The following is a 14,360-nucleotide window of genomic DNA, read 5'->3' as shown; positions in this document are numbered from 1 at the left end:
CTGAGTTGAGGCAGGGACGGGAGGAAGGGCAAGAGCCCAGAGTGACAGCCTGAGCAAAGGTGGAGATGTGCAAGGGCCTGACCAGTTCATGGAGTTGGAAGGGCAGGAAGAGGGGAGATGATGAAGGTGGACAGGGTGCAAGCTGCATCAAATAACACGAACAACTCCTGTCCCCTCACTCCCTCAAAACTAGGTCACTGGGCTTCTCCCCCAAAACTAGGTCACTGGGAGCACATTTGCCCAAGGCAGAGCTTGTCGGGGTTTGTCCATGTGGCCCCAGGGCCCCATCCAGGGAATGTTGGTGGAGTCTGATCAAATGATAGAAAGAGGGACTCTGTATAGTATTTATTAAATCAGGGACGGTTAAATGGTGGGTGGAGTGGTGGGGGAGGACAGAGCTCTCATTGTCCCGTGGGTGTCTCTGTGGACCAGCCCCTCATGCCCGCGTGACCGCTGCTAGCTGGCTTCCTCCCAGCACCTCCTCGCCCCACACATCCCAGGACACAGCATGACAAAAGTGAACAAATGCAACCTTTTCTTTATTTACAAATGACATGTTTCCATCCCTTGCCAGCAGGGGAGGGGTGTTGGTTGAAAGTGACAGTCTATTAAAAAGGCAACAACTTTTACAAAATGAAGACTAAGGAAAGAGCTCAGGGCTGGAAAGTGGAGATGCAGCTGTGAGGGTAGAGCACAAACCTGGTTTGTGGGGTGCCCTGCCTCCTTCCGCTGTATTCTCAGCCGGGTGAGATGTGCTGCGGGCCCTCTTGGGCTCAGGGACCAAGGGGGCCGAAACCAGGACTCGTGCCAGTGGGGTTCCAGGACCACATCGGCTCCTTAAGGGAGCACCTAGAAGCAGTACCTCAGGGGTCATGGGTGCATTTCCAGTTTTGCCAGAGGATCCCACCCCAGAATGGGAAACAGGCCAAATTGAGAGTCGAAGCCTGAAGCTTCCAGAGGCTCTGACAGCTGGTAAACTCAACTTAAGCCACCCAGACCAGAGTGCCATGTCCTAGGCCCTTGCCTGTCCTGCTCCCACTGCTGTAGGGTACAAACAGTAGAATGTGGGGAGCCCAGAAAGGGGAGAGGAAGGGCATGATTTGGAAAAGACAGAAAAGCACAAGGGCCCCAGCTGGGTGGCAGGATGCTGTCTAGTCACAGCTGCAGTACCTCAGATTATCACTTTTCCTTCTCTAGGTCTCAGTTTCCCCATCTGTCACATGAGGAGGCGGACTTTTTTCTCTCCAGTCTTTCCTATAACTAAAGGTCTACCTAGGGCTCTACAGGAAGAGGCAAGGATGAAGCAGGCCTCATGTGCCCAGAGCAAAGAGCAGGCTATGTCATTAACAGAAATCATGCCCCTGAGTGACTGGACCATGGGCCCACTGGGACACTCGGCCATGGACCTGACCTCTGCCCTGCAGCAGAACCTCCTGCAGGGCCTCCTTCTGCAGGTTGGCCCAGGCTTGAGGGAAGGCACTTTGGGGACAAGTAGGGAAGGACAGCAGGGGACTTCTTTCTGGTTTGGCATCGAGGACCCTCTGCTTATGGTTTGGGGGGGCAACATAGACAAAGTGGCAAAACTTTGCTCCTGGGTGTGGGTCCCAGGTCTAAAGCCTCTTCCCAGGTCCACAGCTCTGGTCCACAGCTCTGGTGATGATGCCACCACATAGGCCAGCAGAGTCCAAATTGGCATTGGCACATTAAATATAAATTATCCAGGACCCAAGGACACCCAGGGAGGCAGTCTAATGTATGGCCCCAGGCCATGCCATTCGTCACAAGGTGTTGGGACCTCTGGCAGCAGATTCCTGGGTGTCTATGCAGTGCAGGGCCACCTTGGGGCTGGAGCCAGGCTGCCGGGGATAAGTGCCCTCCCGCACCAGGCGCCGGCACCACACCCCCTGGCCCATGCTGATGCTCTGCAGCGCCGGGAGGTGAGGGAGCAGCATCTCAGGAAGAGGCACCATGCCAGTGCCCGACAGGTCCAGCTCCTGTAGGGAGTCCAGGCCCGAAAAGACCTCAGCACCTGCCCACTTGAGCTTGGGGTTGCCTGACAAGTCCAAGACCTGCAGGCCTTGCAGCTCATGGAAGCCATAGGGTTCCAGCTGGGGGTGACCCTGCAGGCTGCCCAGTGACAGGTGCATGAGGCCAGTCAGCCCTGTAAAGGCACCTGGGCCTATGGCAGTCAGCGGGTTCCCATCCAGGCTCAGGTAGCGCAGGGGTAAGTCTCGAAGGTTGGGCACGGCGCGGAGCCGGTTCCAGGCCAGGTTCAGGCTCTGAATGGTGGGCGTGGGCAGGTTGGCCTGCCCAGGGTGGCGCAGGAGGCGGTGGATGAGGTTGTGGGAGAGGTCCACGTGCAGCGCCCTGCCCTGGCTGTGGGTAGTGAAGGCAGACATGGAGACCTCATGGAGCCGGTTGTGGCTAAGGTTCACATCACTCAAGGGTGAGCTGGTGAAGCTGTCGGCTGGCAGGGCTGCCAGGCCATTGTGGCTGAGATCGAGTGACTCCAGGTAGCGAAGGCGGGAGAAGGCCGTGGGTGAGATGCTGGTGAGCAGGTTGTGGCTGAGATCCAGGCCAGCCAGCGTGGTATAGCCTGGCCCAGCCAACACCGACTCATTCACCGTCTCCAGCCGGTTGGAGGAGAGGTCCAGGTGGGCTGTGTCCAGGGGGATGGGCACAGGCACAATGTGGGGGCCCAGCCCACTGCAATCCACTCGCGTCAGGCTGAAGCTGTCGAAGAGGCCGAAGGTCTCCACCTCACACTGGCATCCTGGAAAGCATGGCCGGGTCGTCTGGGCCCCACTCACAGCGAGCAGCAGCAGCTGGGGCAGCAGCAGGGGCCACGGCATGGTGGGGGCTGAAAGGAGAGCCACAGATGAGGGCTGATGGCAGGCACCCCGAACCAGATGGCCCCAACCCCACCCCATAAGACACCAGCCAGGAAAGCTGAACACAGCTGAAAGTTGCCACCGATTCCCCCCAGTCCTCCCAGGATGTTTTCCTGAATGTCTCTTCATATAACTTCTAGTCCCTGGTCCTCTCCGGCTTCACTTTCTCCCCTCTGTATGGTAACTCACTTAGGTCAAGGTGGATTTTAAACTGGAAGCAACAGAACCCTTTCTAAATAAGATTAGCAGATGGAAGCAGGCCTGTTCTGCCTGAAGTGAGAGTGGGACCTGGAACCTTGAGCGTCTGCCCACCCTCTTTGCTGTAAAATATGGAGGAACCCAGCTGAAAAGTCCTTGAACTAGACAGTTTCTTCCACTGACCTCTCCAAAACCTAAGCCTGAGTCCACGGCTGGTCTCTACCCAGGCCCTACCAAGGCCAGACTGCAGCTCAGGGTCAGAGTTAGGGTGCTCCCTTCCCTCGGCCGAGCCTGTGCTGGGCTAACCGCCCCACTCATGACCGCCTTGAACCTTCACAACCACACTGCAAGTCAGTGATTTCTGTCTCCACTTCAGGAAGAGGGAACTGAGATTTAGAGAAGTTCAGCGAGCTCTGCACAGTCACACAGCTGAGTGGCAGCGGAACTCAGGGGGATACAGAGGAGGAGCTAGTTCTCAGTATGGGTCTCAGGCTGGGCCAGGCCTGACACCCATACTCCAGTCTCCCTGAAGGAGGCTCTCTTCCTCATGGGCACTGCAGTGACGGCCCCTGGTCTGGCTGACATTGGCTGGGTCCACAGTCCTAAGTCCCCTGACAGGGTCTGTCCTCCAGGGGCTGATCCTTCATTCCTAGACTTCCACGTGGGCACTGAAGACACATGTCCCAAGCTGCTTTCTCTCTGCCATGCCCCCACCCCTGGCTGACATAGCCATTATACCTGTCTGGCTTTTCCTTTCACCTAGGGCTGAGCTGGTTTCTGGTCCCCCCATTATACAGAGGAAGACACAGAGGCCCAGAGAGGTTTTAAATGGTCTCACTCCAAACTAGTAAAAAAACGGGTCAGGATTAGAACCCAGGCCTGCTCAATTCCAATTCCTCTTTTCCATCTGCTGCATCCAGCTATACTGGCAGGACAGTGGGTGGAGAGACAGGCAGGGTCCAAGAGGGGTTTTTTTTCACACATGCCATGATGCAAACCACTTCCTCACTCTGGGCCTCGGTTTCCCTCTCTGTACAATTATAACAGTAGCTGCCACAGATGCCAGCTACCACATACCTGCACATTGTCACATTCAATCCTCAAAGCCCATGAACATCTGTCTGACCTGAAGTCTGTGTTCAAGCCCACTGGAGCTCCTTGGACAGTGGTGCTCCCTGATGCTTGCAGGATAAGAGAGGGTTGAGCAGTGAACGCTTCAAACTGTAGTTACCCCACCCCCAGCACAGCAGCCACTGCCAGGAAGACAGAAGGCACCAAGCCTCACCCCAGGTCTCTTATTTGGGGTGGCACTGGTCCACACCCCTGCCACTTATCCTCCACCCAGCCAGCCCAGTCCTTTGGGAAGGGGATGGGGAGAGGATGGGGCAGACCCAACCTGCCCACCTTCTGGTGGGGTGGGGGGAGCAGCAGGCTCGCATTACCAGGCCTACATGAAACTTTAAAGGGGTAGCCACTTGATCTGCACGCTGGCTCTGCCCAGGGGCAGGGAGAAGGGGGGCTCTCCTCCCTCACACCCCTATTTGGGCCCCTCCTTCCCCACCCCTTTCTTTTGTAGCATCCAATTTGAGGATTAAACCCAGCCCAGGTGCATCCTGGGCTTGGTCCCAACTGAGGCGGGTCAGAGAGCTCAACGTCTGGAAGCAGAAGGAAAATATTAAGTTGCTTCAGGCCTCTTTTGTTTCCCTGGGTGAGCGCCTCACAGCAAGGGCTCATTACTACTACCGGGCCAGGCAGCACCTTTCTCACTAAGCCGATCTCATACCCACCCTTCCTGGGGTTTACACAAACACTGTACACACACACAGTCTCCCAGATTACCCTTTGGCTCCCAGAGGTGATTATACAACGTGCCTATTAAATGTCAAACGGCCCCTCACGAGCTCCTGCTTATATAACCACAGTCTGAGAGGTGCCCATCTCCAGGCCTCAGCCCTGTTCTCTGTCTCACAGGCAGTAATTTCCACCCTGCCTTCCTCACCCACATTCAACTTTTACTGAAGTGCAACGCAAACTGGGGAGAGCTGTGCAGGCGCGGGGTGGTCATCACGCAGCTGTAACTGTGAGACTGAGTGGCACTAGTGAAAGCTGATGTAAAGGGAGCAGAAGCAATGGTGGAGGCCCACCTGGTTCCATGCTTGTGATGCCCCAAGGCACCCTGGACACAGTCCTTGCGCAGTCCTCCACAGGGCACACCTGCCCAGGCCCCTGCTCCGTGCCAGGCCTAGATGTTAGCAGTGGAGAGTGATGACGGTGACACCTAGCCAGTCCTCACCCTGTGCGGGTGCTGGACACCTGTTCATTCAGTCACTCCATGGCAGTCTTAGGCCCATATTGAAGTGGAGGAAACTGAGGCCTCGGAAGGAAAGGTGGCAGAGCCAGGAACTGAACTCCGGGCTTAAGTGGGAACACATACTCCTACAGGTGGCTGGGAAAACACAGCTCAATGCCCAGAGCCCTTGGGTCAAGTCCCAGCAGCCAGGGACTGGCTGTGAGGAGGTGATGTGGAGCTATTTCATATTCAGAGGCTCCAGGGGTTTCCTGAAGTGACAGCAGAGCCCAGAGACCGCTCAGGGGTGTTGTCAGGCTGTTGGAAGAAAGAGGAAAAATGTGGAAGCAACCTCCCAACTTTGGACCCAGAAGTGGGCAAGGATGGGAGTGTGGCTAATGGTCTTTGAGAGTCAATGTCCCTGAGGCAATGCTCCTTTTGGCATCCTAACAGGAAGGGGACTGCTCTCCAAGGCCATTGTGTGAGAGCCCCAGAGAAGCTGGGCTACTACCCCAGGGCCCTCAGCAAAAGGGCTCAGGAGTCCAGGGAGCAGACCATTTCCAGAAGGAAGCTGAGGGAAGCTTAAGAAAAGTCCTGTGGCAGGCACAGGCCTTATAGTTACAAAAGGCTTTTGTTCATTCGATGCTCTGAGTGTCAGGCTGCAGAGCAGGGTGTGCAGTCCCCGGCTTTAGCACTGAGGAAGCTACAGCCCAGAGACTGTGTAGTGACTTGTCCTCGGCCCCCAGGGCGGGGCTGGCTGGGGTGATGCTCAAGCTCTGGCTTCCTGACTCCCGGACCCGGCTTCCTGGCCCTCTCAAGATGGCTGTCGAGCTCTGCGAGGGATCTTACAGCATCAAAAACCATGTTCAGAAGAGTTTGCAACCTCATGGAGGGGCCGACGTCATAATGCCAAGTGACCTTATCAGAGAAAATGACATGTCTAAGAAAATTATAGCTATGCATTAAAAAATAAAAAGCCTGCCCAAATCCTAATTTTAGAAAAATCTCAGAAAAACCAACACAACCGTGGTTTTTCTCTAGTGGTAGAACTTTGTGTGACTTAAATATGTCTTTATCCCCTGCCCCCCTAATTTCCTCTCTTTTAGTAAGAAATATAGAAAACACATCGAGTGACAAAGTCTCCTAGCAGGATGGCCTCCTGGCTATGTCTGGTTTCTCTGGTCTGGCTAGCCACAGTCTCTGAACCTCAGTCCTCTCATCTGTAAAATGGAGTTTTTAGTAGCTACTTCGCAGGACTGCCATGGAGATGAGGCAAAGTGGTAGAAGTAAGGCACCTAGCAGGGGTGGGGAGCAGTGTGGGCTGCCCTGCCTTCCTGCAGAGACAAGGAGCAGTAAGGTGGGGGTCAATGGGTGGGCCTCACCCCAACACTATCTCTCTTTTTCCTTCTTGAACAAACGTGTATCAAAGGTTCAGCACCTCCCAGACACTGTTTCCTAGTAGGGTGCTGGAACCAGGGAAGGATGAGTGACATGAGTTTCTCTTGACAAAAACCAACAGCCTTAACTTAGTGGTAGAGGAAAGGCCTTCAGAGAGCTGGAAGGTTGGACACCAACTGGCAGTGAAATCCAGGCAGCTCGCGATATCTCCCTGGACTTCAGCTGTGATCTGGGGGAGCAATGCTGGTCTAGTCAGGCTCAGAGAGAATGGGTGTGAAGAGTAGACTGAGAAAAAGAACACTGTAGAGAAAAGAGACCCCAAGACGCAGGTGCCTTTTCATTTGAGCTATGCCCATTGCATACATAAATCTCCATCGCAAACACAATTAATTGAACACTACATCACTGCCTGGGGAATCTACACAGGATCTCTGGGAAGTCCCTCCCTACTGATCAGAATTGGCCATCATGATGAAGGAATGCCAGGGAACAGGAGTCACCTGATAAACTGGTTGACTTTGGAAAGTGACATCCTCTTTCTTAGCTTATTTCCTCACCTGAAATGGAGATATCAATCCCTTCCTCAGAAAGGCTGCTGTGAGGACAAGAGATCACAGGCACCAGGACACTGACAGATGCACACTCATGGGTGCTTGTGTCTCTCCTGGGCTCCACAGTGGAAGGAGGCCCCTCAAGAGAGCACTGAAGGACCCCCCTCATCTCCTTCAGGGCAACAGGGCACGATTAAGGGAATGGCCCCAGAGGACAAACAGCTCAAGTCTTAGTCCCTGCTCCAGATGATTATTCACATCTTCTGACAGTCCCCTCCCCTCTCTGCACTTCAATTTCTCCAGTTTCACAATAAGGGGTTTAGTCTAGCTAATCCAGTTCTAGTGTTTCAGGATTTCAAAGTTCAACAAAGCTGTTCCTAAATCTCTACATACTAGGCCAGGTGAGGCCTGTGTGGGCTGGGGGGTGCCCGGGCCCCTGTGTTCACGGGAAGGTGGAGGGTAGGCTAACAGACCAGCCGCGGGGACAGAGGACCAACTGATAACAAGATCACTAACACTGGCCTTAGGGTAGGCAACCAGGATTCCAGTTCCAGATCTGCCACGATCTGTGGGGCCTTTGCAGTTTTCTTCATTTCTTTGAGCCTTGGTTTTCTCACTGGTGTAGCAGTAGGAACATGTTTAACCTGGGACCTGTGCTCTCCCCTCAGGAGAAAGAGAAAGGCAGACAGGTGGCTACCATAGGCGGCCAGGGGTAAAAAGGACTCTTTGGCTGAAGACTTATCACTTCTTTTTTCATCCCCAACCTGCAGATAAAAAATGCCCACTGATCAGCCAGGTTATAGCCACAGGGTGGGAGGAAAGGGCCTAGACACTGCCCCTACTCCTGGTTTGGGGGACAGGGTATAAGGACCCGTGGGACAGCGGCTGTGAATTATTCATTGTTGAGCCCACAGTGACTCCAAGGGAAATTTGCTGATGACCTGGGAGGTCAAAAGAGTAAATGATGTGGCCCTAGCAGGATTTCGGGCAGGATTTCGGGCAGTCTCCCCACCGAGACACCTCAGACCCTGCCAGGAGAGCCTCTCAAACAGCCTTGGCCACATCACTCCCCTTCTCCAAAATGAAATCAAGTTCTCCCTCTCCTTAACATGGAGGCATCTGGAAGTTGCCCCCACCTCTTCCCTTGCCCGGCTGAGATCGCCATCTTGATTTGAGCCCACAGTGACAATCTCTGAACAACGCTCAGTCTCCACTCACCATTCCTCAAACTCAGAGAAGTCCTGGGCTGTGAGCGAGAAGGCCCCTTGTCTTCTGTCTCATCGCCACGCCCTCTCAGGCAGCAAGGCCCAGAGAGGAGCGGTGACAGCAAGGAAATGGCAGTGCAGGACCCAGGACCTGGGTCCAGATGCCGCACACAGAGAGCAGTCCAGCCCTCACCCACCCATCCTGCCCTGGCCCTGCCGGCAGAACAAAGCTTGCCTGTCCATCCAGGCTGCAGGCTACCTTTCCCTCCCTCCCTCCCTTATTTCCTCCCAGGCTCCTCTTGCTGCAAGATCCTTCAGATGAAAACTGAGTAAATTCTGTCTTTATTTGCCTGCTTTATTTCCTGACAGGAAGTGTCAGCAGTTTGGGGCAGTGACCCTGCCTTCTTCACTGTTCATCCCTCTCCCCACCAGACAGGAGTGAGTGTGGCAGAAACAGCTGGAAGGACAGAGTCCAGCGGTTAGGAGTCCACCCCTGGATTCAGACCCCAGCTGTGAATTCAGCTCACTGCCTACTGGCCTCAGGTAAGTCTCAAATTTGCTCACTCTCTGGGTCCTCAACAGGGACGACACAGAGCTGGAGAAAGCATTTTTCGTGATCGCAAGTGAAGCATTCAGTCTAGTATCTGGCACCTGTCTGGGAGACAATGACAGCGATCATTTATTAAGCTTCCTGAAGGCCGTGATCATGTTACTTTTCTGTCTGTTTCTTCCAACCTTAGTACCCAGTGCAGCGGGAGCCCCTGGCTGGTCTGTAACTGCCTGTGCCGTCTCTAGTCACTGTGCTGGCATCCGCTGCTAGGACCCCAGTCTCCCTCTTCTGAGAGGACCTGTCTGGGATTAGGTGGTCTAGCTCAGGACCTCATGGTCCATGTTGCTGGCCCATCGTGCCACAGCACTGCATCTCAGGCCCATAGAACTTGCCGGCTTGTCATCACAACTTCCAGAGGGAGCCCCTGGCACAGGAACAAAATGGACAGGGTACTGAGCATTGGCCTAGACCAGGGCCTCACCTGAAACAGGCCTTTGCCTCCACCAGCTGCTCCTCAACATGGAGCTGCCTCCTACCCTGCTCCCCTCTATCATGAGCTCACCATCCCTGACGCCAGAGAAATCCCCAGGTGGGAATTCCATTAACGTCCTGCTTCACAGCCACTTAGTCAGCTCTGGAAACGCAAGGCAGAAAGAATTTCAGGGCCAAACTCCCAGAGCCTTGAGGGCCAGCTCTTCCAACAGGATCACTAATGCCGCACATCTGTACAAACACATCAGCAAACCACGCACTTCTGCACCGGCAACTCATTTCTGCCTCACCACAGTTCTTGACTGTGGGGACTGCTATTTTGCAGACAGGGAGACTGATGTTATTCAGTTAGGTAGTGAGAGGAACCAGGAATCCAGATGCCTTAACTCCATATCTGGTGCTTCTTATACCACTCTTTCTCGACTTACAAATGGGCACGCTAGAGCTGATGGGGCTGGACTACAGCCACAGGTTTACCTGTCTGTCCTCCTGTGGGCAAGGATGGAGTTAGATTCATTTTTGTGCCCTTGGACCTGAGCACTGGACCTGGCACAGATTTCTAGAGGAAGATATATCAGGCACTTAGGGTACAACCGCCTCACACAAGGACATTTCTCGACCTTTCCAATGCCTCACCAACGATCATCTGTTCGGTCACTCTGCAGGATCAATAAGTCAGATGCTGTTATTTATCTAACAGCTGCATGCAGAGTCCAGAGTCACACAACCAGTGTGAACAGGGGCTGGATGGGGATCCAGGTATTCTGACGCCTATTGCCTGGCCTCCTGTGATGTCATCCTTGGAAAGGCCTGGACGCTAAGCAACCTCACCCAGTGAAAAAAATCTACAGGAAATGAGCAAGCTCCCAATACTATTTTCTCTTTACAGTGTCTTCTTCCAGAAGATGTCCAAATCCTTGTCAGTCTGAGGCAGCAGAGTGGACACAGTGGGAGGCAGTCTGGGTCAGAGGAAATGGCCTTTGCAGCCAGGCTGACTGGGCTCCAAGCCCACAGAACCTCAACGGACTATAAACTTGCATGAGCTCTCACTCCTGACTCTAAGCCTTCATCTGTAACAAGGGCGAAACCCCAGTTTTGGTCCCTGCATAGTGACAGTCCCACTGCACCCCATCACAGGATGGTTTCCCAAAGTAAAGGAAGACATCCCCACGCCTGGCGCAATGCTGCTCATTGCATGTGGGTTCCTGCCACCTTCTCCCGCCCCGCCCCCCACATACACACAATGGGTGACCTCAGAGCCAGAAAAGAAAAAGGCAGAGAAGCATCCAAATGCATTCCCTAAGCCTAGAACTCTCTCTCAATACCCATATTCAAGGCCCAGCTGGGGTTACTAGTACTGACCAGACTTTATAGGGAATGGGTTCAGGGGAACTGGAAAGATTGCAGAGGCCAGAGAAGGCTGAAGTTTTCTATGCAAGACAGGATGAGAGACGGGTACTGTCTTCACCTCAACCCCCCTCAAGCCCAGCAGTGGCATCACCCTGTTCAGATTGGGCTCAGGAGTCCTCCTGGTCCAGGTTGCTCCAGCAGCCTGGTTATTGGCAACCCTGCCTCCAACTGCCAGCTATGCTGGACACCTGAGCACACTTCCCAACAGAAGGCTGGGACCCCACCCCTGCTCCTCTATGGAGAGCTTGTTAGTCTGGAGATGCCTCTCTCTCCTCACAGGCTGCTCCCTCTGACAAGGTGACAAAGATGCCTTCCTTCTCTTGTCTCACTCATTCAATTCAAAAGCCTCCTCCTCTGTGAGGTTTCTCAATCTAACCTGCCCCCCTCATCCAGCAAAAGGTCACCCTGACCATGGTCCCTGGACTGCCCCAGTAAAGGATTAATATGTTTTGTGGCCTGTGGTCATGTTGGAAGCTGTGGGGCCAGCCATGTGAAGAGGAGATAAACCAGATGAGTAAAAGGTCCTAAACAGAAAAGCTTCCCTCTGCTTTGGCTCAATTGGCTCAAGTCTGCAGGATACTTAGGACTTTGCCATGTGGGGAAATGAGGTTTAGGACCACCAGAGAGGCTGTCTCTGCCTTCTATTGTCAGTGCCATCCAACAAATATCTGTATATAACACAGACGACAAACCACTCTCATTCTGTTTGCATATGTAAGTCATCCTGCTTAATGTTCACAACAAATCAGTGAGAGAGACAGGAATCACTATCCTCATTTGAAGGATAAGGAGACTGAGAAGCAGAGAGGTAAAGCTACTTGCCCAAGCCCACAGAACTAGGAAGCAATGGAAAGGCAGTGAAATCCAGGTTTTTCTGATTCTAACAGGCTGGAGCCACTAGGCCTCTAGATTGGTCTCCCAAGGCCTCCCTAGTGGCTCAGCGGTTGAGCGCTGGGTTGTGAAGCTGCCCGCAGTCTCTGCAGTGCCAGTTCAATCCCTGGCCACCAGGTGAGGGTCCCACGTGGCGCAGAGACCTCTCCTGCCGCCCGCTGCTCCCCTCAGCAGTGTACTTCGTCAGTCTGCCTGCTCTGCTCCCCGCTCTGGCTCTGGTGAATTCTCTCACCCTCCCGCGCTTCTGACTGTACCCAGTGCTTGTATAAATAAATAAATACATCTTTAAAAAAAAAAAATAGATTGGTCTCCCAGTCTTCAGCACCAGCCACAAGCCAGAGAAAGGTTTCACAGAATGACCAATCACATCCTGTCATGCCTTCTTAAACTGGCCAGCAGCTCTCCACAGCCTACAGGTTCCAATCCCAGCTCTTACATCTGGCATTCATGGCCCTCATATTGGGTCCCTGCCTTCCCTCTGGGTCTCAAGTTGAATTCTAGTCCTCCACCCCACTCCTCTGCATCTGAAAATTCACAATGCTATCCATCTCTGAGCTATTATCAGAACACAAGAGTAGATCCCACAGTAGAAGACACTTCCTGCCTCTGGGGTATGTTCACTCTGGTTCCCCAAGGCTGCATTCCAGCCTTCCCTTCCTGGGTAGCATTGGCTCCAGGCCCATCTCCCTTCATCCCTCCCTAACTTCAAAGCCACCTTCTCCCCTCCCCCCTCCTTCAAAAGGGCAAATTAGTGCCTGGGAATTCGGTGAAGACAGAATGGAGGTGTGTGTTAAACCTCAAAGTGTTTCCAGGTTCTGGGCCCAACCAGTCAGCCAAAACAGGAGGGAGGAGAGACTGCTAGCACCTCCCTTTCCAGAAGGGAAACTGAGGCCTGGAGAGGGAAAGGAGAGTTCCTGTGGTGGCGTCTTTTCCAGATGAGAAGCAAAGTACTAGGGTAAAGCCTGGGCGGAGGGCAAGAAAAGGAGGTACGTTAGGGTTATCTGGAAATATGGATCAAAAGCCCAGCAGACTCCTGCTGCCTCAGCCCTGCCTCATGGGTCAGTCTTGGGCTTTGCAAGTCTGGACTTCTCAGAAGGCTAGGGTAGGCAAGAAGGAAGGATTGGAAAAGTTCCTGAGTCACCTCTTGCTGAGGCCAAGTGTGGGAGGGCCAGCCCTCAGCTCAGGCTCCAAACCCGGGTTATCCCCACCACCCACTCTGCCTTCTCACCCCATCCAGAGCCGGGTGACTGCAACTCCCAGAGGCCCAGCAACCTGCCCAGCGGTCCACAGTGGGCAAGTGCTCTTCCCACTAGAAACCATTAGAAACCAGCCCTAGTAAGGGCTCTATCTCCGCAGCTCAGTTTGGGGGCCAGGATCTGGAGAAGTCATTGTCTTCTCATCTATGGGATCTGGGGACTGGACCCCCCTAAGCCTTGGGGGCCCGGAGAACGGATCTCCAAGCGGAGGCAGGGGCCGGGCCCGCCACTCGGCTGAGCAGACACGTCTCTCACGGTCACATAAGCTCTTCTCTCCCAAAGAGCTGGGCGGGCAGCACCTACCGCGCTCTCTTCTCTCTCCAGCCCCCAGCAGGGGCCCAGGACTGGCCACTTCCCTCCTCCCAGCCTGCTCGATTTGGGGTGTCCAGCACGCTCCGCCCAGCCCTGGCCCAAGGGGCTGCCGATCTTACCACCCCCACCCCGTACCCCTCAAGCCCTCTCCCGTCCCGCACTAGCCTCAGGCCTGCGGGAGAGGAGCTCGGGGAGGCTGTCAGCGCCCCCACCCCCTAACTCAGGCAGCCACTGGAGGGGGCGGAGAGGAGAACCCCGGCTGTTGCCCGAGGAACCGCGAGAAAAGTTTGCAGCCAAGTCGGGGGCCCGGGTGGACAGCGGGGGAGCGAGGCGCCGGGGCGGCGTCCGGCTCTCTGCGCTCACACCCTCCACGGACACCCGGCGACACGTCGGCAGCAGGGACCACGTACGCGGACACCGGCCGGAGCGCGCGGACACCCACAAACAGACGGGGCGCCCGGCGCGGGACACGCGCGCGCAGCGGCCACGCGAGGCCACGGGCACACAAAGGCGCGGGCATGTGCCCGTCCCACGACCCAAACCCCAAAGCCCACAAGCGCGAGCTGCACGTGTCCACACAAAGACCCCGGAGGCCCCGGCCCACGCCCCCCGCCCCGGCGCAGCCTTTGTTTGGGGGCGCCTCTCCCTGGGCGGGCTCCCCGGGCCGGCCGAGCCCCGGGCATCCGGCGCCCGCGGCGGACACCGTGGGTCCGAGAAAGTTGAGGGGCTCCGTCTCCGCCCCGGAGTCCAGCGCCGCCCGCCACCCGGATGAGAATGTTGGGTTCGGGGCTCCGGATCCCCGCCCGCAGCACGGATTCCCGCTCCACCCGAGGAGGGACCCGCACCCACCTGGAAGCTGCACCGCAGCCACCTCTGCGCGTCCACCCAGGCGGCCCGGCCCGGGCCCTCGGGCCGGCGC

The 14,360-nt window shown here is 55.2% G+C and overlaps 1 protein-coding gene across 3 annotated transcripts; it reads right to left on the bottom strand.

Annotated features, from left to right (window-relative positions):
- Positions 1 to 467: 467 nt before the first annotated feature.
- TSKU (tsukushi, small leucine rich proteoglycan) lies at positions 468 to 14,358 on the bottom strand. 3 transcript variants are annotated; one of them, XM_054699550.1, is made up of 4 exons: positions 12,670 to 13,539; positions 9,095 to 9,185; positions 5,234 to 8,089; positions 468 to 2,860 (listed from the first exon to the last, which is right to left on the bottom strand). In XM_054699550.1, the coding sequence occupies exons 3-4, from the start codon at positions 5,241 to 5,243 to the stop codon at positions 1,779 to 1,781; spliced, it is 1,092 nt and encodes a 363-aa protein (XP_054555525.1). In that variant the 5' UTR covers positions 5,244 to 8,089; positions 9,095 to 9,185; positions 12,670 to 13,539; the 3' UTR covers positions 468 to 1,778. The 3 variants fall into 3 exon arrangements, with proteins under 3 accessions (XP_054555525.1, XP_054555526.1, XP_037378904.1); XM_054699551.1 differs by lacking the exons at positions 9,095 to 9,185; positions 12,670 to 13,539 and adding an exon at positions 14,291 to 14,310 and having other exon boundaries at positions 5,234 to 6,294; XM_037523007.2 differs by lacking the exons at positions 5,234 to 8,089; positions 9,095 to 9,185; positions 12,670 to 13,539 and adding an exon at positions 14,291 to 14,358.
- Between the last annotated feature and the right edge of the window lie 2 nt (positions 14,359 to 14,360).

The sequence above is a fragment of the Talpa occidentalis genome, unplaced genomic scaffold (assembly GCF_014898055.3).
Source record: "Talpa occidentalis isolate TD23 unplaced genomic scaffold, MPIMG_talOcc4v2.1 talOcc4.3, whole genome shotgun sequence".
NCBI classification, from domain to species: domain Eukaryota; kingdom Metazoa; phylum Chordata; class Mammalia; order Eulipotyphla; family Talpidae; genus Talpa; species Talpa occidentalis.
The sequence above is the reverse complement of the archived record's forward strand: the minus strand, read 5'-3'. Positions and strand labels throughout refer to the sequence as shown.